Source organism: Eptesicus fuscus, chromosome 22 (assembly GCF_027574615.1).
Source record: "Eptesicus fuscus isolate TK198812 chromosome 22, DD_ASM_mEF_20220401, whole genome shotgun sequence".
In the NCBI taxonomy this organism is placed as follows: Eukaryota; Metazoa; Chordata; class Mammalia; order Chiroptera; family Vespertilionidae; genus Eptesicus; species Eptesicus fuscus.
The window spans coordinates 18,093,106-18,120,866 of NC_072494.1; the positions used below are offsets into that span (position 1 = coordinate 18,093,106).

The following is a 27,761-nucleotide window of genomic DNA, read 5'->3' on the forward strand; positions in this document are numbered from 1 at the left end:
AAACCTTACCTGTCTGCCTGTACAGCCAGCTGAGTCGTTTATGTCTGTGTTTACTTAGACTTCACTGTAGAGGTCTTCATAATTTTGCCTGTTATGTCACCAATCTGTATCTGGTCAGACTAGAACAAAGAAAAGCTTACTGCTTCCAAACAGGGAAATGGCCATGATTGGTTTTACTCTGGATTAGAAACATGTTTATGATAATCCTGTAGAGAATTTGGTTGACTGGCTGGAGTTTCTTTCCGGGTTGATATCCCTTGTTTCTGATCCTGAGTAAGCACATTTAAAGACTACCCTGCAGTGAAACTCGGGTTAACGTCCCCTACTTTACTAAGGCTGTGTGCCTAGAGTTTCCCTCTGTTCATAACTGTGACAGATACTAGTCTGTGTAGAAATCTCTGGGCACTGTTTGTCCTTGGTTTCCAGTTTTGTTCCTGGCTCCTCGGCAGTTGATTTCTCATAAATTCCATGTTGGGAATGGCATTGGAGCTTAATAATGGGGTGGAGGAGGGTACAGATTTCTTGAAAATTGTTTCAGATTTTTTGATAGTACAGAACATGTAGGGTTTTTATATGCAAGAGGTGTAGAAATCTATGTTACAGTGGTATTAATTTATAGGCCTACGTAAGTATAAACTTGGGGCTTGTAGTCATTAAAATGAGGCAATTATTTTACCAGCTCAGAGTGTGGTAGGAGCTATCAGAACTTAGTGATGCAGTGAAGTCGTAGTTACTAATTTCTGATGCTCTTCCCCTGCAGAAGAGAGCTGTGGGAAGAGGACTCAGCCACAAGACATTTGGTCCTAGGTGTTGGTAATGCCACAATATAAGTGCTTCCTTTTCATTTTATTGTAGACCACATACTGATAACTAGAAGTTTTAAGTGTAACATATATGTTTTCAAGTTCACAAGCAGGCTCCCTAGATAACATATGGTATCAGTAAGGTTTGTCCCAGAAAAAATACAAAGTAACAGCAATTCCTATTTTGTTGCTTTATCAGAGGGCAAACTTTGAAAAGGTGGTGGGAGGTGGTCCTGCTTTTTTCAAATATTAAAGGAAAAAAAATCACTGAATGTTTTCAGAGATAGGAAGAAATCTATCCATTAAAAGCTGAAAAATCAATGAGGTACTTTTGGTTTGGGCCAAACCAGCGTGGGAAAGCTATTGGTGATTGGTGAAAGAATTCAAACTGAGAGTGATTGACAGGCTTTGGTGATGCTGCAGCATCTTCAGTTGTTGTTTCTCATTCTTTAAGGCAAAGCAGAGAGCAGAGGTTCTTCAGTCCACGCAGCGCTTCTTCTCCGAACAACAACAGAGCAAACAGATAGGTGGCAAGGCCCCGAAGGTGGACGGCGACTCAAGCAAACCTCCTGAAGCACTGACTGACGCTCCTGGTGTCTGTCAGGAAAAAGTAGAAGAAAAGCCTCCTCCTGCACCCACCATGGCCACCAAACCTGTTCGGACTGGACCCATCAAACCTCAGGCCATCAAAACCGAAGAAACAAAATCTTAAAAGGCTGTGGTTTATTGCAGGGGCCTGGGGAGGGGAGAGGGGAAGAAGGAAGGATGCAGACAGCTCATGCCAGCAGCCAAAGGGGTAAAATGGTCCGTGACACTATCCTGTCCCGAGCTCAGAGGTGCAGCACGGGGGACACAGGAGCCATTCACACTGACACAGGCTGCACCCGTACAACGAGGCTTTGCCAACTCACACCCACTACACAACACACCCCCTGTTGATGGCCATGCATCTCAGTCTGGATTTACATACAAACACGTGCACACGTTCTTGGAGTGTGTACCATTTAGAACTCAGTCCTTATGGTTAGAATGAGACACAAGAAATCAAGAAAGTAACACGGCAGAGGAGTAGCCCAGCCTGAACAGCACATGGTCCTGGCTGGTAACACAGCAGTGACTCTCCCTTCCGGCCTGTGGATGTGGTGGTGGCATTGGTGGGCGCGGTGGTGAGCAGCTGACAGGAACTCAGGCTGCCCAGAGGAGCCTACGTCTGCCCCAGGCAACCTGCTGCTTTTATAACATGGTAATGGAGTTGAACACAAAGTATAGTAATCGATATCCCTTCTTCCTGGATGAGCGAGCGATGGTGGTGAAATAGCGGTGTCAGCACCCTGAACACGCCCAGGTGGGCAGTGCCCGGCTGCTGCTGCCTTTTGGAATGATGCTGTGCTTTGGTTGTGGCCCAAGCTGTGACGTGTTGCTGGGCTTCGCTTCTGTGGAGCGCTGATCACTCACAGCGGGTTTGGTGATACTGGTTGGGGCGAGTCTTGCCTGCCTCCACTTGGTCGTCTTTATATGAATCCAATGAGGTGTGTGGGGGGGTTATTGTTTTTGTTTGTTGGTTTTGGTCTTTCTGAAACGGTTTTGAGGTGATATCCATGAAGAGCAGTCAGTACCTAGAACTGTGCCACTAATGAGAGGAAAGCCTGTCTGAGAAGGTGCGTTTCTTCCCAGAGCCGTCGTCCCACCCGGGGCCTCTGCTGGGAAAACAGAATCAAGTCTCAAACAATGCCTTTTTAATTGTATCTCTAGTATTATAGACGTAGGGCAGTACTGTACCATACCTCTGTGAATGTAAAGTACCTTGTACCTGCTTTATGATACGTAGTAGTGACCGTGCTTTATCAGAGCTGTTTTTAATGACGTTATTCTAGAGTGTTTTCTTTCCAGATGATGATGGAGAAGCTTAAAAAAAAAAAATGGTGCCAGGTACCACAACAGTAACAGAACTTTGCTGTTTTCTGGAGATTTGTTTTTTACTTTTTTTTTTTTTTTTTATTGGAGTGTGCTGGATGTCTATAATTTTGTTCAGATGACTGCAGAACCTGGAAAGGCTGTTGCTGCTATTGATGCATAACATACTGCTATTGGTCTTTTTATATAAATAAATATATATATATACATATATATATAATTTGAATTTTTGGAAACTTTAGCTGTGCTGTCAACTTTGGAAAAACTATCCCAGTTGTACTGTGTTGGGTTGGCATTGTACAGAAATTAACAGCCATATTGGTCTAGAAACGTTCAACATAATTTTTTCCATTTGTACAGGGGTAACGCACTGTATTAAATATGTAAGGTCTTAATCTACATGGGTTTGATTACAGAAACTAATAAAGTATTCTCTAAATAATGAGTCTTGGAGCTTCTAATCCATTCCTGAAATCTGAAGGAAGGTCTGTCGTGCACAGTGAACAACATTATGCAGAGACTGGTTTCTGACTTGGAGGAACATCTTTGCTCACACAGTCCCAGTCATTATCACCTACACAAGGAATTTGATTTGTCAGTTACTTGTTGCCTAAAATCCCATACCCAGAAGCATGGCTTCCAGCCTCAGCTTTAGGAAAACTAGTAATTCAGTCACTAATGATCTGTGTGCCTTCTTTACTCATGGGCCCTATGATTCTTAACACACAAAATAAGTATTAAGAGCCCTACCTTTGTAGCAAAGCTTTTCAGGGTAAAGCTTTCCTCAAGAGATGCTCTAAATTGGCGTGGTGGGTGAGGTTCAGAACACAAATCTGTACCAAAGAGCTGTAGCCCCACATATTTGCCTTCTCCCATTGCCACTGGTTTCCATATTCTGGTCCTTAAGTTCAATGCTCCTAATTTTTCAGAGCTTTCATTATCTTCATTTGCAAGCCAAGTTATCTTAAATTTGCTCAGTTGATCATTATTAACTTGAAATGCCACTAATACCTTAGGCCCTTTGCTGGCTAGGGTCTCCAATGGGGAAAAATGACAGAAACCTACCCAATGAAAGTAATATTTGTATAAGGGCTTCTCCATTTTGTCATACAAATCTCATCTCTTGGCTTCTCTGCCATATGATACCTCAAAAGATGTTGCATTTAGTAGAGTTGACAGTGGGTTTGCTGACAAGCTTCTGGACATTCTCTACCCCTTGAACTTTGCTGCTGAGAAGGAGGGTATGTTTTTGTCCTTAGCTAATGACAGATTGTGCTTTATGGTGGGAGAAAAGATTGGGGGTGTAGGGTTGGAAGGGTACGTATTTTGAAAAGGCCTCTTATTGACGTTTTCGCAATAGAAGTTAGAGAAAGTAAAGCTCAACATACTCTTAGCCAGGGGCAAGATGTAGAAGGTAGAATCAGAATGCATCGTGGATTTTAAAAGGTGGAGAGTAGACTGTCAGGACCTCAATGTTGTAGGCATGTCTTGTAACAGGTCACCAAGGTTTTCCATGTTTGACTGCAGCATATATCATAGCTTCTGAGCACTTTGGGTATTTTCACATCCGCTTTCCAGTCTCCTCGCAGTCTGCAGTTAACCATAGCTCACCTGTTCATGAAAATCACCTTAACTTGATTACATTTTAGGTAGACATTTACTTTTCATCCAGTCCTCTGATTAAGCCCATGCCACAGTTTCTGCTCATGAAATGAGTGTTACACCAGCCATCTCAGCATTCCCATGTCACCAGAGAAATGATTCCTTAGTCCTTTTCCTTCATCTGCTGGTCTTCACTCACCCTCAGGTGTAGGGCTGAGTCTGCTGTTGGCACTCAAAGCAGGGGCTCTGCCTTAGCCGGTTTGGCTCGGTGGATAGAGCGTCTGCCTGCAAACCAAAGGGTCCCGAGTTCGATTCTGGGCAAGGGCACAGACCTTGGTTGCTGGCTGCTCCCCAGCCCAGGCCCTGGTCAGTACACATGCAGAAGACAACCAATCGATGTGTTTCTCTCACATCAATGTTTCTGTCTTTCCCTCCCTTCCACTCTAAAAGGTCCATGGAAAAATATCCTCTGGTGAGGATTAACAACAACAAATCAGGGACTCTTTGGTTTTCTGAGATACACAGAAGACGCATCCAGTCTCAAGCCCAGAGTGCTGCTGAGTTTCGGCCTGTCCGGGGGTCCGACGAGTAGAGAAGTTCATTTCTATTGTGGGGTGAACATGATATGACATCACTTGGATTCTTAAGTAAAAGCCCTCGACTATTTCTGGACTAGTGGCCAGTGGGATGAATCAGAAATCATGGATGCCTCAATTGCTTGGTTTTATTTTTATTTTTTGTTAAGCCTCACCTGAGGGTATTTTTTCCATTGACTTTTAGAGTGGGAGGGAGAAAGGGTAGAGAGACGCACACTGATTGAACCTGCAACCTTGGTATGTGCCCTTAACCCTTGGCGGGAATCACGCCTGTGGCCCTTCAGTGTGAGGGCCGGCGCTTTACCCACTGAGACACCCTGGCCAGGGCTCAGTTGCTTGGTTTTAGGTATACATTTATTTCCCACCCAATCTTTAGATGAAGCCTATGCATTTCTTTGAGATGTCTGCTAAACTAGTCTTACCTATCACTTCAGATGCGTCTGGACTACAACAGACTCCCCAGGGCTCCCGGATAGAGCCCAGTTCTCCACAAAGCCATTGCACCAGCACAGTAACAAGATATAAAACACCATTTTAATAAATCAGTACGGTCACCGTGTTCCTCCTGAAGTTGATATCCAATAATTGCTTCTGATACATCCAGGCCCCACACAGAAATCTTTATACTTTGACAACCTTCCACATTTGGGAGACTTCGGTGATGCTCTGGCGGAAGGAAGCAGCTGGGAACACAGCGCCTGCAGGTTCTGATTCAGCTTAAGTGATTGTTGGATTCCCACCTGGGGCTCAACACTGCCGAGCCTTGGGGAGGGGAGAAGAAAAATTGGGCGCCTGCTTTCAAAAAATATAGAATTGGATTCGTGAGGAAATTGGAAATTGTATACACTCTTGCATGCACATATATTCGTATTCCTCTCTGGGCTAAATGCATATAGAAAAACATTTTAAAATGCAAAAAAAAAGTATAGGGGATTTTGAAAATATTTTCTCAATCCTTACAACATCCCTAGGAGAAAGAGAATAACTCCTCTTTACAGGTAAGAAAACAGGCTCATCAAGGTTAAATGACTTGCCCAAGATCACTCAGCTCAAAGGTGGGAGCCCTGCCATCAATCACCTCTTTTCAAAGCCAAAGCACCTGCCACCTCAGCAGGAGTGCTGTCAATCACCAGAAGGGTGAGATCAAAGGTTCTGATGGGAGGAGAGGTATACATGAGTTAGCTTCAAAATGTAGTCAGTAGATATTGTCATGTTCGCCAGCCTCTGCGTTGGTGCTTCCTCCTTGCCCCAGTGGCAGAATGCCCTTCCCCAGCTCTGCTCTCCAGACCCACCTTCTCCGGCCACAAGGCCACACGGTTGGGGATTTCTCCACGGCTGCAGGGATCATTTGTATCAGCTGCTACCTCCTTAGGGCGCAAATGACTGTCATTAACTCAGGATCCTGGGGGAGAGGGCCTCAGGAGGATAAAAGACGGGGGAGGCAGTGGGTGTGACGGGTCAGTCTTCCCTTCCCAGAGGCGGTGGAGTAGCTGACATGTGGGCACCGAGTCTACCCTAAGGGCATGTCTTTAGGAGAAGTGAGCTGATCTGGCATCAAAAGGTAAGTCAGCTGGGCTTCCTCTTAAGAACAAACTTTGCCAGCCAGAAGACGGGCCTGGCTCCTCCGAGGCCGAGCCCACATGGGGGTTGCTCAGCCCTGTCGTGGAGAGAGCATCGCTGGAAGCCAGGCAGGCCTAGCTTCAGATTCCAGCCCCGCGGCCCTGGGGGAGCTGCAGAAGTTCGCTGCTCACCCCGCTCCTCCGTTTGATGGGGGGCCTTAGCACCTGCCTGGCAGAGTTACTGTGGTTATCAAATCGAGTCCTGTGAAAGGACACCCTGCAGGGGCTGGCACTAAATGGGTGGCCGCTGTGATTTCTGTTAGCAATATCGAGCCGCAGGTGTCTGACAGGTGCACAGCTGAGCAAGTAGCCTGGTCCCGAGCCCCAGCTTTGTCCGTGTCCCCTTCCCGTTCTTTAGGAGGTAAGTGCCCTGGGAGGAAAGCTCGGCAGGTGTCAGCGATGCCCAACAGGCCTGTGAGAGTTGGGCTCTGTGGCAGTGGCCCCCGTTTGAGGGGAAGCAGCACCATTCAGGGCCCAGCTGTGCAACCCCGGGAGGGAGAGTCGGTTCACCTCTCTGGACCTCCATTGCCATATTGCAAGATTGGGGAAGAAAGCCTGTCCGACCTCAGGGGCGAGAGGCCCTCACTCCTCCCCCCGGGGCAGGTATTTGAGGAAGTCCCTGCCTCAGGGAAGGGCTGGGGCTGGGGACCGCTGCAGGGAGGACCCCCAAGGCAGGGAAAGCCCTCGGCAAACCTTGCCAGGCTGGACCCAGTAGATTTCCTCTCACCCGGGCGCCTGTGCTGCTGGTGCTTGTGTTTTACACTCACAGGTGAGCTGAATCTAAATTCCTCGAGTCCTCTGAGCACAAGGCCATGGCTCAGAAGAGCCCTGCAGGCAACGGCCCGAGCTTCCCCTACAAGGACCTGGTGTCCGAGGTGGCCAGACGCAGGTTCACCATGACCACCAGGTACTCGGAGCTGGGGGTCGGGTGGGTGCCTGAAGCTGCGGGAGGCACTGGTGAATGTCAGTGTATTCACATGTGTTCGTCCGTGGCAGGGAGGAGACCTTCCCCACGTGGTTCCTCCAGAGGTGATGGTAAGGGTGCTGGGATGAGTTTCAGATCCGTGGCTCTTAATGTGGGGTGATCGGGTTGATAAGTGATGAGGGACCCTCTTAGTATAAAAATACGTGACTTTGCAAAGTTTGGGCACAGCAAACCCCTGAAGCTCGCCGCTATCCCGAAGGAGGCTGTAGGCTCCTGCAGGCAGGGACGCGGTCTCCTCCCCCGAGACGTGCCTGGTGCCCAGCACCGTGCTCATGGGGGGGCCCTTAGAAAGGAGACAGCTCACAGTTGTCCCGCCTGAAGGAGAGAGTGTGCCTGCCGCCGGAGGTGGGGGGAGGGGGGTGGGGAGAGAAGGTAAAACACTGGATGCCTAATGACATTTACATTTTAGACAAACAACAAAAAGTTTATTTGGCCAAAGTACATGTGTGCAGTATTTGTGATGTGCTTGTAGTAAAACATCAGTGGTATATTTGAATTGCCCATTGAACTGGGACCCTGTGTTTCCCTCTGCTAAATCTGGCGAGCCTGCAGTGGTCACTGTGGGAGGGAGCCCTCCTCTGTCGGGTCTGAAGACATCGTGGATAAAGGTGCCTGCAGAACCCGGGGGTGGGGGGGCCTCTCATTTCTATTAAAGCTGAGCTCTATGCAAACTCGTGTGCAGCCAGACGCCTCCCCCGCTGTGTGTCGGGAGGTTCTGTGGAGAAGCGGAACCTCCGGGCGGAGGGACGCTTCACTCGCAGCCAATGCCCACCTGTTACTCGTGTCGGTTGCGTGGATTGGCGAGTTCTATGATCTAGTCTTAAGGAAAGTGGCCCTAGAGTTTCTGCGAAGAAGCCTGCGTTGAAATAATTCTAATACAGGAAATATGAAGAAAGAACAAAAATTGGCAGGGCTGACCCTTCTGAGTTGTCAGGCTGGGTATCAGTTTAAAAATAATGACTTTATTAAACCTGATAAGTTAGCCAAGATTTTTTTTAAACATTGATTTAAAATATGGACCTCTATCCAATATTGTTCACAACGCTTGTTGACCTTGGAGTTTATTGGAATATAAGATACTAGTGAACTGGTAAGTTAGGTGCAGTTTCTTAGTTCACATGGATATGGGGTGTTGGAAACCTTTTCTGATCGGTGTACATGGCGACCACTGGTTTAGACTGTCTTGGGTTGGGGGCTGTGGCCACTGTGCTCTGACATCCACGCAAGAAGGAATAGACCCCTCCCCCCCACCAATTCTGGGGCCTCTCCTAGCCCACACATGACCCCTCCCCATTACTCCACCTCCACTGAGCAACAGTGGGATTCAGCTCTGAGAGATACGGCAGTGAACTTGGGGTCAGGAGGTCTGAGTCTGCATTCTAGTCCTGCCTTTTACAGGCCACAGGGTAGGGGTCAGTGGGCTGAGAATCTGCATGTCCTTCGTTTCTCATTCGTTTCTAGTCCCTGGAACAAAGCAGGTGGTCAGGGAACAGTTAGATCTGGGTCTTTAAGCACTTGATGGGCTAGTCTAGTTCCTTGAAGGCAGGGTTTGCCCAGCCGTGGGTGGAGGTAAGTTAGGCAGAAAGGAGAAAGGAGAGGGAAAGTGAGCCTAGAGCTGAGCTGGCGGAGAAAAGCTGGGATGCCAATGAAACCTGGAGGTTGAGCCTGCCCTGGGCTGAAACTGGAGAGCTGGCTGGTAGGGGTGGACCCAGGGCCATGGGTTCCACGGGACCCGGGCAGACAGCCGAGTTCCCTCTGAGACCAGCGGACTCCCAGTTCAAGTCTACTAGCGTGCGGCTCATTTTCACCAGGTCTCAGCTCTGTCAGCGTCTGTAGATGAGTCAGGAAGTGGCTGTCTTTTGGGGCTGAGGGTTCTTTTTTTTCTTCTTTAAAAAAATCCTGTCTTTGTTTAAAATAATATTCATGATGCCTTTCCTCCCAGAGAAGAGATGCTTACCAAGGAAGGTGAGGAAGCCCTGGTGAGGAAGCCAAAGGGTTTGGATCAAGTCCCTGTCCCTGACATGGCCGACCCCCCAATCCCCCCAGCCCCACCTCCCTCTCCAGCTGAGGACCTCGAAGTCTCCTAGGCACGCAATACGTCAGTTATTTTGAACTGGACTTTGACCTAAAACTCCAGGGGACGGTTTTGGGGAGGCCTTGCGTTGTCTTTGAAGACTGTCTTGGAAGGTCTTTGTTCCTTCTTTCCTGTCTTCTCCTCCTCACCCACTGTTGCCCATTGTTATCCTCACAGATGCTATAGAGTCATCTTTGGTTCTTTAAGCCTCGTCTCTGATATGTGTATATATTTATCTTTAATTTCTGTCATGCTGTTTGAATTAAAAAAAAAAAAAGATAATCAGGCCTCAATGTTTGTTACTAAACCTAGATAATGACAAGTTCAGGCCTCTGAGACTTTCCAGATCCGAGCTCCAGAGAACCCAGAGGTGTTTGGATTTTCGAAACTCGGCCTGAGACATGGCAGTTTGATGGCCTGTGGCCTAAGGGAGCTGCATCCCATCTCCGGTGCTGGTGCGAGGCAGGTGGCATTTCACATTTATGGGCAATATTTTTAAAGTTTGCTCCTAGGAGATTTCAAGCTCATTAACAGGAGAAGTGTGCCTTGGATAGCCGCCGAGAGCAGAGACCTCAGTGGGGAGAAGTGTATTACTCAGACTCCAAACTCTAGGCTCCCTCTGATCCCAAAGCACCAGAAGGATTCCCACGGCTCTCTCAACAGCCCGAAAGCATCACAAACGTGATCGTGTGGGAAACGTCCTCAGGTGCCATGTCTCATATCACCCACTTCCTCAGAGAGCCTTGTAGGTGTTCTCTCACCACGCTGGCCCTTAACACGTGCTCCGGGCCCCCTGCCCGCTTAGCCAGCGGCTGTGGGGTTGGTGTAGAAGTCAGGTTCCTCACCCGTGGCTGCTGCAGCAACGTGCATCCGGGGTGTGGGGGGTGCATCATGGGCACCTGGCATTGCCCACTGGGCCTCCGACACACACGGGGCGTCATCTCAGTCCCAGGAGGAAACAGACCTGCGCTGTCCAAGAGCATAGCCACTAGCCACCTGTGGCCACTTAAATGTAAATTCATTAAAATTAAATAAAATAGAAAGTTTGCTTCCTCGGTCACACGAAGCATATTTCACCAGCCCGGTAGCGACTGGAGGCTGTTGGCTACCACCCTGGGTGGTGCTATTGGGCAGGTGTCTGGGCCAGAGGCCGAGGGGACTGTTCACGGCCACAGTCAACGCAGCATCGGCACAAGAAGGAGGGGAGAGGGAGAAGGGCTAACAGACTCTTGAGGTGGTTTTATTTCCCGTTGTTTCTAAGTTTCAGGATGGTTTCTTTCTGCTCATTTGTGCAAAAAAAATACTCTTGAGTATGTCCTATGCCGGCTGGGCAGGGTCCCAGGGACACATCATTGGACAGAGTGCCCCACGCCTGCACCCATGAGTTTACACTTCAGTGCGGGAAGGCGTATACCGTGTAAACAGTGGATTGTATCATGTCAGGGGATGACGCGGGAACCGTCTTAAAATAGGACGACGGGGTAAGGAAGATGGGAAGTGGCAGAGAAAGCAGCAGTGGCGAGCTCAGATAGGCTGGTGTGGGTAGGGCACCTAGGAAGGTGACTCTGAGTCAGGCCTTGGAACAGCGATGGAGTTCGGTGCGTGGGCATCGGGGCCAGCGGGAAGGGCCAGCGCAGAGCCCCGAGGACCAAGCACGCCTGGTTGTTCAAAGGATGGTGGGTGCTAGGGCTTGGCTGGAGTGGAAGGAATCAGGAGACATTAGAAGATGAAGTCACGGGGGGCAGGGAGGGGCTTTGCAAGGACTCTGCTTTTGACTCTGTGTGAAATGGGAAGCCGTGGGGGGTGGTGGTGGTCAGGAAAGGAGAGGCACGGGCTGGCTTGTGTTTCATTGGGCCTCACTGGCCGCTGAGTGGAGCTTGGGTCGCATGGGGAGGGAGCACACACTTCAGAGGAATCCAGGAAAAAGGCCACAGTGATTTGGACAAGAGCAGCTGTGTTTGTGTGTGTGTTGGAGGGGGGGGGGGGGGGGCGCGGAGGGGAGTATAGGGGAAGCCAGGGAACCCCAGAGAGGAAAAAGGAGCTTAAATTCTAGCGCGTTCTTGACAAGCCTTTGGGTCCCAGATAGTTTGGGGCGTGAGAAAGCAGAAGCGACTTCTGCTTGTTCTGGGTAAAGCATGTGTTGGTGGCAAAGTTCCAAGAGAAGTGACTCTTCACCAGCAGGAAAACCAGGGGAACCTGAGCTCTATCTGGGGGAAAGGGCCCGAGCACCCTGAGGGTCCGACGACACAGGTGAGCTCTGACACGTGCCGGTGCCCCGGTGGGACACAGGACAGGCTAGAAAAACACAGGGAGCCGATGGGCTGGCGGCCAGAGCTGGAAGTGGGTATGGACACACGGGGTCAGCAGCCAACACTGGGATCTGTGCTGGTGACTGAAACCAGGTGTGATGAGTAATTAACTCTGCCTGGTCCTCCCCTCCTGGTGGGTGCCCCCTCCCTCGCTTATCTCAACCACAAGGGCCACCTTGAAGAGCATGGCGGAGAGGAAACCCCTGACTTGACTGAAAAAGCTAACAGAGTCCAAGCAGAACTGGCAAGAGAAGGCGTTCTGCCCATTAAGTACAACGGCACCTCAAGATAGAAATTAAGTTCAGTTATTAAAGAACAGCGCTATAAGGTTTGCTTACCTGACGTGGTGGTTTATGAAACTCATGCCAGCAAAAAAGAACCAAAGTGGAGTTAGGGTGAAGAGAGGGTGAGCTGAGGAAAGATGAAAAGTTGATTCTGGAAGGACCAAGAGGGCCAGGAGATGGGGCTGGGAAGGTGTACATTCCAGTGTTTACCAGGTGTCATCCTGGGTAACACCTCTGTCACACACACACACACACACACACACACACACACACACATACACACACACACCTTGAGCATCCTGCCATCCCAGCTCCCAACCCAAAGGAATTCTCTGATGGTTGGAATCTGTATACTCGTCTCTTATGCAAAATATCCCACAATATCCAAGGAGGATGGCATGTGCGATCATTTTATTGCACGGGCAAAGGTTATGTCATGCCCACCTGCACTCTACCTGAAGCGTGAGAAGCAACTAGAGTCAGTGCATCTTACACAAGTTCAGTGCTGGCCACAGAGCTTCCCTCCCCGCCCCCCACCTCCCACCCTCAGAAGGGCTGCTCTCATGGTGGCCTGTGCTAACCACACTGCACCCAAGCGCAAGGGGTGGCCCTGGCGTCCACCTGGATTCCAGCCCGTTTCCCCAAACTCTTCTCCAACCATCCTCGTTAGCCAGGGGAAGGCCATTTATAAAAAGCCTTGTGGTTTTCATGAAGAAACGACTGCACGTGATAGCTTTTGCCCCAAACCACCAGGAAACTCCCAACGATTTTGGCTAAACACCCCTTTCAGAGCTGGCAAAAGACAAGCATATCTATTCCCGCAGTCAGGCGCAGTGACAGCGATGGGGTGCGTTCTCCTGGATTCACGAAAGCGTGGGACGCGGAGGACAGCTGCTGGGCTTTGACTGGCTGGCCGGCCCCTGGGGGCCCCCGGACGTCCTCTCCTGCTGCCCTTCCTGACCCCGCGTGCCCGCCTCTCACACCTCGGCGAGCCTGACGTCGTAGGTGACCATGTTGAAGTTGTCCCAGGCGAAGAGCTTCTTCCCCAGGGGGTTGTAGTCGATCATGCTGCTGTACCTGTAGCGGTTCTTGAACGGGATGGCCAGGGCCTTGCTGCTCCCCGTGCCGGTGTCATACGCGAAGTTGACAGTGGCATCGGGCGACGCGTAGCTGCTGACGGTGTACAAGGTGCCACAGATGACGAAGGCGTTGGCCACGGACTGCTTCCGGATGTTCGTCTCCCAGGTCTGTTCACGCTCCAGACTCTCGGGGTTCAGCTTGGACAGGACGATGGCGCCGTTGGCCTCCTCGGTGCTGTAGATGGCCCACAGGCCCGACTCGTCCACTGCCAGGTCGATGTCCGTGTAGCCGCCCCAGGAATACGGGAACTGGCCGTGGTAGCCGGCTCCCGGGATGTCCTTCTCGGCCTTCACCGTCTCGGTGCTCAGCTCGTACCTGACCACCGTTCTGGACTCGGCCCCCTGGAAGTAGAGGCTCCCGCCGTAGACCACGGCGCCCGTGCTCTCCAGCGGCCGGGGCAGCACGTGCACCTTGGACGGGTAGCCCTGCGAGAACTGGCTGGGGAGGCTGTACTCCAACACCTGGCGGATGCCGGTGCCCACCGTGTCGATCCTCCACGTGGTCTCCTGCGTGTAGGGGTAGACGGGCTTGGGGTCTCTCATCCACACCCCGTACTTGCCCGTGATGGTCTCAGCCGTTCTCAGAGTCACGGGCTCTCCCACCCAAACGAGTTCTCCGCATCCTGGCGAATTAAAAACAAACAAAACACAAAACACACGGACTCACCGTCGTGTCTCCACCTTGTGGAGCCGGCACAGCCAGGAGCCCAGAGACGGACCAGGAGCCTCTGTGACAGCCTGGGTTTAAATCCTGGCTCCGCCACCTGCCGGCTGTGTGACTCTCAGTCAGTTACTCTGCGAACTAGGCCTCGGTTCTCTCCTTGGTAAAGGGGATAATAATAGTGCTTTGGGTAGAAGGGCTGTTATACGTCTCCAGTGTCACTAGACATGGCCAGTGCTTGGTTAGAGGAAATGGCCAGTACATGCTGTGATTGTGCGTGGTCAGAACTGACCCTTGACAGAGGCTGCCCCGGGGCTTCGGGCTGTATGTGTCATACTCGACTGACCCTGGCCAGCGTCTCGTGTGTGTGCCCTGTATTATTCCTTATGACTTTCATGTCTGCTTCATCTCGTTATTTAAAAAAGTATATAAGACAAAAATCAGGTCATTATAATAATCGCTAGAGTTTTACAAGCCCTGACTGATGGACCCTATATTTCAGGCATCATTTTAATACAATAAAATCTGAATATAATTTTAATCACGCCATGAAGAGGTGGCTAAAAACTTAGATTTAGCAGAATCCTAAGTTTCTGTACTTGACCAGGAACCTTCGTTTCCTTAGAGAAGGTGCTTGTCTCTCAGGGAATCCTATTTTGAATATTTCCAAGTGCCCCATGGCCAGGCAGGACCTGCAGTGCCAGCAGTTACTGTCAATAACACGGAGAGGCGCCGTTTCTGAAAACCACAGTCTTTGTCTTAACGTCAGGCTCTCAGAACACCTTCAAGTGGGGCCCCTGTACGTGTCCTAAGGACCCAAAGTTCAGTGACAGCCTGTGTGTCCGTCTGGCCCCGAGATACAGGTAAGAAGAATCCACTGAAAAACTTCATTGGTCGTGAGTAATCAAGTCAATGTGACAATCACGTGGGTGAAACAGACACATCTCCCATCTTCCCAGGTGCGGCCCGGCCCGGCCCGGCCCGGCCCGCGATCCCGAGCGTGGGTGACAGGACACAGGCCTTGCTGGGGAAAGTCTGATTCGCCCTGGAGCGGGAGCACACAGGACTAGACGCAGATGAAGGCCGCGTGGGGACAGAAGAGAACACACTTAACGTCATACCAGTGTCCGCGCCGTCACTCCCGGGATGGCCAGGTGGACGCTCCTTCAGGATTCGGGAAGCAGGCACCGCGGTTAACTCTGACTTCAGTTCCTGGAAGTCCACGTTCTCCAGATTCCATCCAGAAACTAGATGCAAAGAAAGAGACGATCGCCTGCCGCACGTGAGGAAGGGGGGCCGATGACTGGCTGAGGCTGGCATTTCAATAGGCTTCCCCAAGGCGTTTGAGGACAGTAAATGGGGGGAGGGGAAAGGGGGGTAACACTGGACTTTGCTGACAACTGTTGGAGCTGGGAGCTGGGGTTCCTATCGTTCTCTCCACTTTGGTGAATGTTGGGGAAATTCCGTAATAAGAAGCTCACAAATAATAAGTTGCAGAGCAATGTGCAGAGCACGGAGTAGGGTATTAGAAATAAACTAAAGGCAGCTTGTCTCCGTTAAGATAACTCCCACTCGAAGGCCTGGTTTCAGAGGAGGAACCGTGTATGGATTCAGGGATACTGGGAAGGTCCTCGGCTTCTCCTGGGGCGCCTGCGATTCGATGATGAATAGCGTCCCCGCCCTACCCCACCCCCCCGCATGATTTGGGGTTTCTTTTTCCCTTTGCCATAGGCAAGCGTTCCTGTAAGAAGTAGCGTCTTAAGCTTGACACACTCCGTTGAAATATTGTCAGACCTCTTTCTGAGACCCGCGTTGGCCCAGGAAGAGCGGGCAGGAATCCTACAGGAACTCAGGGGAGGGAAGAGGTGTGAGGACCCCGGTTAGACATGGTCACCACACTGTCACACATCGCGGCTTTGGCTGAGGGTTATGGCCATCGGGGTCCTTCAATACAAGGACAAAGCAGCAGCCACAGGTGCAGGCTTAGCTGCTTTCAAATGGAGGCTTGTGATTCGGGTTTGGTGAGGTCCGCGGGTCAGGAGGCGATGCCATTGTGATTCTCACTGACCCAGAGAGGAGGGGGCCCCCACCACAGGGGCCCCACGGGCAAGTACCAGGCTCCGCCAGGAGGGAGGGGAATCATGGGCAAGAGCCCTTGCTGTGCTTTCCGTGGGAAGACACAGGTGGGGCAGGGCCATAGGTTGAGGATTGGCCATTTTGGATCATTTCAGCAGGCTCTGGGGGCCTGGGGTGATCAGGGCAGGGGGACAGCTGACTTGAGTGTGAGAGCCTGAGACAGGAGGGCTGGGTGGCTGTGGACTGATTGGATTGCGTATGGAAGGTGTGCTTGCAGGTGAGTCTGACGCTACCTCTAGGAGTTGGCTAACCCCGCGAAGGGCAGTCCCTTCAGTATCAGCAAGGCCCAGGTGTCAGAGCATCAGGATCAAAAGATAAGCCCTGGCCGGTGTGGGTCAGTGGTTAGTGTCGGCCCGCACACCAAGGTTCGATTCCCGGTCAAAATCATGTACCTGGGTTGCAGGTTCAGTCCCGGCCCTGCTTGTGGCATGTGTGGGAGGCAACCAATCGATGTGTCTCACGTCAATGTTTGTCTCTCCCCCCACTCCCCCCCTACCTCCCTCTCTTCCACTCTCTCTCTATCAAAATATCAGTGGAAAAAAATAACCTCGGGTGAGGATTAACAACAAAGAGATATGCTTAAAGCGCAGGCCTTTCCTCTTGCTGGCCATCTCAGTCAGTCCCCGGCCCCGAGGGAGCCGGCTCCGGCTCCGGTGTGCCAGGTGTGTGGGACAGGGGAGGGCAGGCCACGCGCTGCCCAGCTGGGCTCCCACCCAGGGAGGAGGTCGGGAGGGCACTCTCGCCTTTTATCGCGTGTCTGCTCACCCCTCCTAAATGCAGCTGTCAGGCAGAGAGGGTCCCAGGGGACCCCCGGCCCCCTGTGCCACAGCTCACCCATCTTAGCACATTGCGGAGCAGTAGTTTCATTGCTGGCTTTACCCAGTGGCCAGGTAAGTTTCTATTGAACGAGCACAAAAAAAGGTTTGACATAAATGTGAAAGGCACGCTTTAAAATTAAATACCCGTTGCATTTTGAAGTTACTTATTACATGTTCTTACAAGCTAATATCTTTTTAAAGTATGATACTTTGTAAAAACACTGTGTGATATGAAGCGAGAATTCTCGTGATCCGTCCGCAATGTGTTAGGCCACACCATTCACGACTTCACGTGTCTGGAGTCAAGGGGCCCTCCCAGAGTTGCTGGTATTTAGCTTCATGGGCTACAGGCCTGGAGGCGTTTTCTCCCTGGGATTTGCAGAGGAAACATTTAGCTCAGAAGCTGAGACTCGGGCTGGGCCCTGGCGCTGGGGTGGCATCTTGTGGCCGGATGGCTGGGCCGCTCATCCCTTTCCTCTCCATCTCGGCCTTTGGCTGTGGCAGCTGTTCGACTGTCTCCATGGGAGCGCCACTGCCCTGGGGCGGGGGGATCCCACCGATGGCAATGCCCCTCACTCTGGAGTGGGCTGGTGAGCAGTGACGACCCTTCAGCCAAAGTGTGTAGGCCACTGAGGCGGCCTTGCTCTGCGAATGCAGCTAGGACGGTCCTAGAACTCAGGGACTTGCTGAGAAAAAGACGTATACTGAGAAAAGTGGAGGCATACACCCACAAGCCAGTGAGAAGAAAATTGAGAAATGTCCTCTTTAGACACAGAGGGAATAAAGTGTGTGTGTGTGGGGGAAAGCCCCCGCAAACAGGCATTTCCTCGGGTAACTTCCTTGAAAATAGCTAAAATGTTGGCAACCGAAATACTGAAACATAGCTTCTTTATAAAAAGAGATGACAAACAGGTATTTGTTAATCATTCCTCATCTCAAAGCAGTTTTGTGTAAATTATGTGATCCGGTGTCTTCACAAGTTTTAGAAAAATATAGAGATAGAATTAGGCTTTAGGATTGTCATTGTGTCTAACTGAATGATTGCCAACACACACGGAGTGTCGCCTGGGGGCGGTGCTCTGGGCCAGGTGCTCGCTATCATGACCTCTATTCCACATAGTAACCCTGGAAGTGACTGGGCTGAGGCTCAGAGAGGTTAGTTAACTTGCTCCAGGTCACACAGCTGTTAAGCGGTGGGACTAGGACTTGAACTCATGTCTGCCAAGGCCATGGCAGTTGTGACCCTTTCCACCTTCCGGTGGGGGGGGGGGGGGGGGGTCACTTGTAAATGTATTGTCTCTCAGGACTGACGGCTCCCTGAAAAATAAGGCGCCTCTCCTTTGAGTGTTGGGCTTTCTCAGTAGAGGGCACTGGAGGAGCATGGTGGGAGGCAGATCTTCCGTCCTCAGGGGTGGCTGGTTGGCAGCCAGAGTGTGAACACGTCGTCGGGTGGGGCCCCAGAAGCCTTGGCCTGGCCATGACCTTTCCACAGCCCTCTCGTCATGGAACCCGGGGTCCCTGCACGGACCCCTCCTGGCTCTGCCGGGCTCCTGCAGCCTGTGCCTGACCCCCTGGCCCGCAGCCACAGGTTGCTGGTCGCTCCACCTGCACTCAGGAGGTGGTCCTTGCAGCTCTGGACCAGCTCCGGCCACCTTCCCTGCTCTCTATGGGCTGAACCCCCCCTTCCTACTGACACCCGAACTCCTTTAAGTGTGTCCTTCCTCAGCCCGAGGGGGTGCCATGGAGAGTGCACTTACAGCTCATGGCTACTCCTTTTTCAGTGTTAAGCATTCTCTTTAGGGCTCTCCCTCCTGGGAGCAAGCCCACACCTTTCCTACCCCTTCCTCTTCCCCCACAGGGGTGCATCTCCTAAACCCTCATGGTCCCCGCGAGATTTGCAACCAGGGGAGCAATGGGCAGCAGCCGCTTGTCTGGGTACCCCTGACCCTGTCCCCAAGGCCCCCTTTTCTCTGACTTCCCAGTGAGCAAAAGCAGCCGCCTTGGTTAGTGTCTTTCCTATAACCTTTCTAGAGAGCAAGGCCACCCTGCCGAGCTCTCCCGCTGCTGCTTCTATCCTCAGCCCTTCCTTGTCCCAGTCCCCAGCCTTAACAAATGCCATCTAAGAAAAAACCCCACTCTTTGTGTTAAATGTCCCCGACTTAACCAGAGTGTTACCAGAGGGTTTACAAAAGCCTCAGGGATGTTTCTCTGCCTCCCTCTCTCCCTCTGCTCCCGCCCCTTTTCCGCCACACTCTCGGAGGGAACCACACCTCGAGTGCTTTTGAAGTAAACAAGAATCACAATAAAACATAATGTCAGGGACTGGCTTCCAGGGTGACGGCCAGGCCAGTTCTCAGTTGGCAGGTGGACTGGCTGGGTTAGAAGCCCGCTGGCTTCTTCTTGGCTGTGTCAGCCAGAGCATCTGGCAATAGGCAGACTTCCCGACTAGAGCGGTCTGGCCTGAGGACCAAAGCCTGTGGGAGAGGATGCAAGGCTCGAGGTCCAACGTCCCAAAGGCAGGGAAGCAGTTGTGCAAAGGGGCCTGGACCGGGCTGGAAGTCCTAGCTTCCTAGCTCAGTATTGCCATGTGCCTGCTGTGTGACTCTGGGCAAGTTACTCAACCTCTCTGAGCCTCAGTATTCTTGGCTCAAGGTATAAATAACATGGTCTTCAATAAGGATGTGTCAAAACAAAAGTTTCTCAGGAATGTTTCAAAATCATATCTCATTCTGAATATGGGAAAAAACAAAAAGAGGTCATGAAAATATTAAGGACTTTATTATATCAGACACCTCAACATTGTTAGGGCTTGGTTTCTATTAAAATTTAGCCCTTCTAGGGTGCAATGTTCATGTTGATGACAAAATTCTGTAAATCTGCATAGTCTTCTCTATCTACCTTATCTCTGCTTTGTAGACACGTAGAGAGATTAACCCAGAAACAGAATTTATTAATTTGCATGTGTATAGTATATACAGGCAAGTGACATTATAATGATTTTTACTGTTATTTTCTGTCCTTGCCTGAAAAGTTAGGTCAGTATTGTACAAATGGAGAGGATGAAGAAAAATTGGGGTGCCACATAATTGCAGGTCATCACGGGTCCTCGAGGAAAGGGAAGACTAGCTGGGTGCTGGGTGCTGGGTGCTGGGTGCTGGGTGCTGGGTGCTGTCCCAACAGGCCCGGTCTCTAGAATCGGCGTGTGTTATAGAATCATTAGGCACACGTGGACATTTTGATCATTAAATGACATTTTAAAACATTAGTGGAGCTCGGGCAAAAGAGGCCCTTTGTAGCTACAATCCATTTCCTGGGAGGCCGCTCCATGCTGGAGACCCACCCCCACGATTTCTAACCTGCGTGATAATCCCACGAGGGGATGTGAGCTCCATCCCGCAGGCGAGGAAGCGAAACCTGCGGCGCCTGAGTGGAGGACCTGAGGTGTCCCCGGGGCATATCCTGCCCACCTTCTCCCGCCGTTGCTGTGGCAACCTGCCTGGTGCAGGTGCCTGGTGCTGGGACCTGGCCTCAGCTGCCCTGCTGACTCACCGGTGGTTACTATTTTGCCACCAACGGTTTACCTTTCTTTCTCTCGCTCTATTTACAATCTTTGCTGAATCACTTGAAAGTACATCGCAGACCTCCTGACACCTCCTAACCACGACACCATATCTCACCCAGGGAACCTAACACGAATCCGGGAACAATCTACTCAGCAGCAGTCTACTTGGGCATTTCCTCACGAACCCCCACCCTGCCCCCCGCAGCTCTTTCCCCCGGGGTGCAGGAGCCACTCCAGGCTCACACCTGCATGTGGCGATCGTGTCTCTCCAGTCCCCTTCAATCGTGACATTAACGTCTTTGAAGGGTCCAGGCTAACTGTCCCACACCTGGATGGGCTGGTTTGTTTCCTCCTGATGGGACGACGTATTCAACAGCGAACATCTAGGGGCACAATTTCACAAAAAAAGTGACCCAAATCCTGTCTTCCCCGCTACCGGGGAGCGTGTGCCCCTCGCCCCTCCCGGTGCACACACGGACTCACCCCCCGCAGGGCCGCGATGGACACGGACCACCTCACTTAGCAGAAGCCTCAAGGAGCCGTCTGGCGGCTCTGATGCAGAGGGTCTCCGATGGGGCAAAGCGGAGGTCAGCTTCCCAAACAACAAACTGGGGGCACTGACTGAGGGTGACTGCTGCGTCTGTATGTGGCCACGGAAGGGCCTGGATCACCTGTTGTTATTTCATAAACCTCTTGCCACTTCATAAATGGAGGTCACGTTAACCCCAAAAGGTAGGAACCGGCCGCTCTGAACAAAGATGCACAGCAGGATGGTTTTCTGAAAAGGACGGCTGGTGCGCCCTACTGACCGCCACCACGGGCGCGTCTCCCCTGGCCCGCACCGCTCTCCTTTCGCTGTGGCCGTGAAAACTTTGTCGTGGGCAGGCACACAACCCGGCCCCGCTAACCCAGACGGAGCCCTCGGGAGTCAAAGGGCTAGGAATAGGTGAAAGCGATGGCTTTGCCCACCTTCATCCCATCCGTCTGCCTGGCGCTGAGGTGCGGTTTCTGGGAGGGAGGAGAGGGCCGGAAGGGCACACCTGGGCCCCCGGTCACAGGTCACCCTGGGCGCTGCCACCTTCTTACCTTCCCTAGAGCCTGGTGGCACATCCGGAGAGGTGCTGCGGGCCTGGGGACACTGGCCCCTCCGGAGCCTTTCTATCTCCTGGCTGCTGCTCTCCAACCTCCGGGCCAGATCCTCATTCTCTGCCCCCAGCCGCCGCCTCTCCTCCTCCAGCACCTCCTTGTCCCGGAGAAGGTTGCCGTAGGCCGTTTCCAGCTCCCGGGCTTGGCTCTCCAGCTGTTCTCGCTCCCGCATCAGGGTGTCCAGCTCCCTCGGCGGCCCCTCCGAGGGCCCAGCCGCCGGGGCCCCGGTCAGCTGGCGGAGGAGGCCCTCCAGGGAGCTGAGCCGGGCCTTGGTGCTCTCCAGGTCGGCGCGCTGGCTGCTGCTGTCTCTCTGCAGGTCCTGGATGGCTGACATGGCCTGGCCCTGCTCGGGGCAGCTGGCCTCGGCGGGGCTGGCCACGCTGAAGGTGTACTGGCATCGGCCACTCTGGTCGTTGGCCTTGCGGAGCTGGGCTGACCTGGCCCCCTCACCCCACAGCAGACAGCCCAGAAGCAGCAGCTGGACAGCGGGCATCTTGGGCCCGTGGCTGCAGCGCTGTGCACGGAGTCCCCGGGGCAGAGGCTGGGCGAGGCTCCCTCTGGAAGGCTCCCCTGCAGGAGCGGTGCCCGGCTGGGTGGCCCGGCCGGGTCATATATACTGGGAACCAGCCCTGCAGGGGGCAGAGAGGTGGCCACGTGAGGCCGGGTGGGGCCACGCACAAGAGGCTTGTTTTCACGCTGCCGGCAAGACGCTTAGAAAATGACTTTCCAGAAGTCTGTTTTGAATTGCTTTTTTTTTTTAAAGTCCCACTTCATGCATTGCACGTCCCCATAATATCCCTCTACCCCCCTCCCAATTTTGCACACACACCCTCACACGTGCCCACCGCATCCAGCATGACCACTGTGGGCAGATTTCAACAAGGGTTTATTTCCAGCTCCTATTTCCGTTCATGCTGCAGACTTTGTGGAGAACCTGCTCCGTGTCAGGCACGGTGCTAGGAACCGGGGACACAGACCTGCCTGAGACACAGTCCCTCTTCCCTGTGGCAGCGACAGAGACCACGGCCAGCCAGACACACACGGGCAGAGGGCCACCAGGCTTCAGGGAGGGCCGGAGCAGAGTTCTTCCCTTGTCCCTGGCTTTACAACAAGTGTGGGTGTGTCTCTGGGAGAATGCTTTTTTCTTTTTAAATTTTTATTAATTGATTCTAGAGAGAGGGGGAAAGGGAGAGAAATAGAGAGAGAGAGGGGCGGGGGAGCTATCTGTTTGTTGTCCCACTTAGTTAAGCATTCATTGGCTGATTCTTCATGTGCCCTGACTGGGGATCTAACCCACAACCTTGGCATATCGGGACAACACTCTATCGGCCAGAGCTTTGGAAGAACTTCCTTATGCCAGTCTTGCATTGCAGGGACCAATGTCAATATTAGTCTCTACTGTGTGTGTGTGTGTGTATGTGTGTGTGTGTGTGTGTCTGTGTGCATGCACGCATATGCATGCTCAAGGTCCATGAACCCATGAACCTCACTGATAAAATCTCTAGAATCCTTCTCAGGAGGATGTCTTAAAATACATAGGGTTGCAAAGAAAATGCATGACATTTGAATACACCGATCCTTTATTAGCCTGTTAAAATCCAGGTCTGCCTGGGGTGGGGTGGTGTCTAATTTCAAAGTAGTCTTGAATGTAAATGCTGTCACATCTTTGGTGGTAACAGAGTCGCAGGCACTGCTAATGCAACGTTAGATTTATGGCTGTCTCCACAAGGCAATGAAATGTTAAACCTAAATTTTAGTTAGAGGGTGGTGACAATAAAGATGTATTTTTCCCCCATCCAAGTTTATGGGCTTTCTGAGCCCTAGGTTGATAATCCCTGTTCTATATGAATAAGCCAAAAGGAAAAAAATAACAAAAAGTAAAACAAACAAATGAGAGGAAAAAACCTCACCAGTTATGCCAAGAGGAGGTCCATGCAAATCAGAACGTGAGATGTGGCCTCACATGTAACTTTTAAATAATGTTTGCCTTGGAGCGATTTAGTGATACCAAGAACATCTTCAACACCTGTGAAGTAAATATTTCTGATAACATCTTCAATATTGGTGAAGTAAATGTTCCGGATGTGCCTGGGCAGACTCACCGTGAGATGGGGAAAGTACATTTTGCTCAAAAGATTCTATTCTTATTTGAATGGTTCTAAAGTTAGACTTGAACTTGAAACATTTGCAAATCGGTGTGTGCTTACTGCTGACTAAAGGGTACTATTCTTAGTTCCTGAATCAGATAAAAAAAAAATTACCAAAATGTGTGTGTGTGTGTGTGTATGTGTGTGTATGTGTGCGTCCGTGTTTAAAGATATCATCAGTTGCCGAAACCGGTTTGGCTCAGTGGATAGAGCGTCGGCCTGCAGACTGAAGGGTCCCAGGTTCGATTCCGGTCAAGGGCATGTACCTTGGTTGCGGGCACATCCCTGGTGGGGGGTGTGCAGGAGGCAGCTGATCCACGTTTCTCTCTCATCGATGTTTCTGGCTCTCTGTCCCTCTTCCTTCCTCTCTGTAAAAAATCAATAAAATATAAAAAAATAAAATAAAGATATCATCAGCAAGATCTGGCTCGAATCTGTTTGGCTTCACTGGTAAAAGATGGCCCCTGTACCGCCAACTCCACAGAGGAAAAGGGTCCCGATAAAGCAGTAGTTCTACTACTTCTGTTTGCTCCGGTGATTGCTCATACAGGAAGAACACAGGACTAGAAGCCATTGATTTCCTTTTGATGGTACAGCCATGACGTGTATAACACAGGGGCATAAGTCTATAGTTCCCATGGTGTTCCAGTTCACCCCTCAGCCCTTCAGTGAATCTTTGTGTTGTCATTTCCACCACCCCTCCCAAACTCTACCCTTCTCTTTATCTCCCCCAGCCTGCAGACTAGTCCGTGGCATGAGCGGCCACTGTTGAGCTGTGTGGGTGCCCATCAGGGGTGTAGAGATGAACAATCCTTGGCATTTTCACTGGGTCCAACCCAGTTTTGAATACTGGTCGTTCTCCATGTTCTTTATGGTTCCTGGCAAAAGCCACTATACATGGTTAAGAGAAGAATATGTGGCCGTTGGCTTCATGTAGCTTTCCTCAATCATGGTGGTTCGCCATCCTTTCTTCCCCTGGGGCTCAACGTGATAAGGACGGCTCAGGGCCCCCCATCACCACCCCCTCTGCTGGCTCTCAGCACCTTCCCCCCAAAGCCTGCATGGAATGCCAGAGCCACAAGGGCCCTTCCGATGAGAAAACAGAGGCCCAGAGAAGGAGAGGGACCTGCCCAGGGTCACACAGCCCATGAGTGGCAGAACCAGAGGAAAACTGAGCTCTCCTGAGGCTGAGGTTTTCCACCTTCTTGCATAAGCCAAGTCCACACAATGCCCAGGGGTTGCCCAGAACAGACAAAAGGTTCCCGTCGCTTTCCCCCAGGAACCGATGCTCTAGGATCACGGTCGGCATACTGCGGCTCGCGAGCCACATGCAGCTCTTTGGCCCCTTGAGTGTGGCTCTTCCACAAAATACCACGGCCTGGGCGAGTCTATTTTGAAGAAGTGGCATTAGAAGAAGTTTAAATTTAAAAAAAAAACTTGCCTCTCAAAAAGAAATTTCAATCGTTGTACTGTTGATATTTGGCTCTGTTGGCTAATGAGTTTGCCGACCACTGCTCTAGGAAATGAGCTAGCTCCCTCTGTTCTCTTAAGCGGAGGCCTTCACTGGAGGAACACGTGTGCACGCCCTGGAGTTTTACAGGGATTTTGTGAAACTGCAGCCTTTCATGAGCGAGAATGACATATTCTCCCCAAAGCAGAGAAAAGGGTTCTCTGCAAGACACAGGAAACTCCCAGCTCCCTGAGCAGCAATGAACATCTGGTCAGTTCAGCCTGCCCTCTTCACCTTCCTGCCTCCCCCACCCCCTGGGGGCCAGGCCCGCACTCCCCCACTGCCCCACCTCCTGGAACTCTCCTGGACATGGAGACCGCTTTCCCGCTGAGGAAACACTGTCCCCTCCAGCGTTTGACCGTGTTCCATCTCCATTTGTTGTTAGACCGCGTTCCATCTCCATTTCCTTTCTGGCGCCTGGAGCCAGGGAGTCTCCCGCTCAGACGCTCACCGCAGCCAGGAAGGTGCTCCTGGGAATGTGTCCGGCCAACTGCAGCGTTAGGCTTGTTGGTGGAGCAGCAGCGGAAGGCGCTGCCGTGCAGGATGGAGGCGGCAGGGGGCGCTCGGGGGCAGCGGCCTCCAGGCCCATTCCATTCCAGGCCGCGCTCATTTCCGTTGGGCTTAAGCTGGTTGGCTACTGTTTTCTCCGGCCATTAGCTCTTCCGCGAGAAACTGTCACCCCAAGAAGGTAGGGCTGTGACTGCGTTGCTCACCGTTTTGTCCCCAGTTGTCTGGCAGATGTAAATGCTCAATAAATTTTCAGTGGATGCATGGATGGACACATCATTCAAGCAGAAAAAGAACATGAAGATCCCTCAGGAATCGGAACAGAGCCTCCCGTGGCACCATCGTCTAGGCCAGCGGTCGGCAAACTCATTAGTCAACAGAGCCAAGTATCAACAGGACAACGACTGAAATTTCTTTTGAGAGCCAAATTTTTTAAACTTCTTCTAACGCCGCTTCTTCAAAATAGACTCGCCCAGGCCGTGGTATTTTGTGGAAGAGCCACACTCAAGGGGACAAAGAGCCGCATGTGGCTCGCGAACCGCAGTTTGCCGACCACGGGTCTAGGCTGCTTAGGACTTTTCTGCATGACAATCACAAAGAATTCACAGGAAGGCAGAATATTTTCCATAGAAAGTGATAAAAGATCATTAAAATATTCTCATCTTATTGCTTATTCCTTATATTGCTGTTCTCTTAGGAGTCAGGATATAATAGCAGAAAGTTGCTGGGATCTAGATATCTCCACATGGTCTCCTCACTCCTGTGTCATTGGGGGTTACTGGTCAACTGGCCATGCTTCCTTTCTCCAGATTTTAAATGCCTCAAATGTTCTTGTGACGCTCAGATGACACAATGAAAACCCTTATCGAGTATCTTGAATGCTCATTGCTACTCATCCTACCTCTAGTGGAGCAATGGGGTTCCATAAGGATGACAGTTCCTCCTGAATTTCTTTTACAAGATGTTGCTAGATGGTACAAGGGCTAAGAATCATTTCCCTATAAAATAGCCGCCACTTATTGTGCCCAGATTGTACAGTAGGAGTTTTACATATGGAGTCTATCGGAGACTATCATCCTCTCAACCAGCCTACTAGACGGTCAATATTCTCCCCACGTCACTAGTTTCTGAGTCTTGAGGAGAAACACATGGGTAATTTGGGGAGCTGGGATGTGAACCCAGCTTCTTTCCTCCCCTGGCCCTGGGCTCCCTAGGTGGTAGGTAGGTCAGTTCTTCCTTATTTGACTGGAGGTAAGTCAACTTCCCAGTAGATAGTACCTCAGCATGATATGTATTATTAAGGGAGGGAATTCATCACTAGAACATTTCCATCTATTCTTTTCCTTCCTGAATTCTTTTATTCCAAAGAGAACAGAAAATGTCTCCCCTGCTGATCAGTTAAATCCAAGCAACAGATTTCAGTACGCACGACTCAGAGGGCTTTAAATGAACACTGCGTGACAGTGCATTTTATTTTCGAAGATAGAACTGTGATCTCCCACCTGCAAAATTAAGTCGTGACAGAATGCCAAGAAGGTAGGCACGCACACTGGCAATTTGGCTTTAAGTGAGAACAGTTTGTTCTTTAAAAACCCAGTTATGGCAGGTTACAGCCAATGCTCGAGGTTGGGGAATTTCAAAAGAAAGAGCTATTTTCTTTGCCCCATTGTCAAAGTAGAAAAACATCGGATGTGGAAACTCAGGAGATGACCTTATGTCAACGACCCCGAGCATCTGATGGGAATGACACGCATTGCAGATTACCCGTGGTTGTATTTTTGGTCCAGCAAGTTTCCTAACAAGCTCCGAGTATCCCAGCCTACTTTTCCACAAAATCTAGCCGGCCTGTGGTCAGGGAAGTCCGAATGATTTTACACTTAGCACCGGCAAGACTGAATAAAAGAGGTAAATCTGCTAAAAACAAAAACAGACAAATAAAATCCGAGAAC

General features: G+C 51.2%; 3 protein-coding genes across 11 annotated transcripts in view; 2 read left to right on the forward strand and 1 right to left on the reverse strand.

Moving 5' to 3' along the window:
- Positions 1–3,170, forward strand: part of PRRC2C (proline rich coiled-coil 2C) — a 77,487-nt gene extending 74,317 nt beyond the window's left edge. For 6 of the 9 annotated variants that reach the window (XM_054711706.1, XM_054711710.1, XM_028151982.2 and 3 more), the window contains one exon: positions 1,258–3,170. In XM_054711706.1, coding sequence (XP_054567681.1) covers positions 1,258–1,515 — 258 coding nt within the window. In that variant the 3' untranslated portion in view covers positions 1,516–3,170. Of the gene's footprint in view, positions 1–760; positions 814–1,257 lie in introns of all 9 variants that reach the window. The other 3 variants (XM_054711709.1, XM_054711711.1, XM_054711712.1) reach the window with 2 other exon arrangements.
- Positions 3,171–7,346: 4,176 nt separating this feature from the next.
- On the forward strand, positions 7,347–9,606 carry MYOCOS (myocilin opposite strand). Its single transcript, XM_028152296.2, has 2 exons — positions 7,347–7,441; positions 9,462–9,606. Exons 1-2 carry the CDS (start codon positions 7,347–7,349, stop codon positions 9,604–9,606), a joined length of 240 nt encoding a protein of 79 aa, XP_028008097.1.
- Positions 9,607–12,738: 3,132 nt separating this feature from the next.
- Positions 12,739–22,203, reverse strand: MYOC (myocilin). The gene is made up of 3 exons (XM_008146022.3): positions 21,589–22,203; positions 15,108–15,233; positions 12,739–13,948 (listed from the first exon to the last, which is right to left on the reverse strand). Exons 1-3 carry the CDS (start codon positions 22,139–22,141, stop codon positions 13,164–13,166), a joined length of 1,464 nt encoding a protein of 487 aa, XP_008144244.2. The 5' UTR covers positions 22,142–22,203; the 3' UTR covers positions 12,739–13,163.
- Between the last annotated feature and the right edge of the window lie 5,558 nt (positions 22,204–27,761).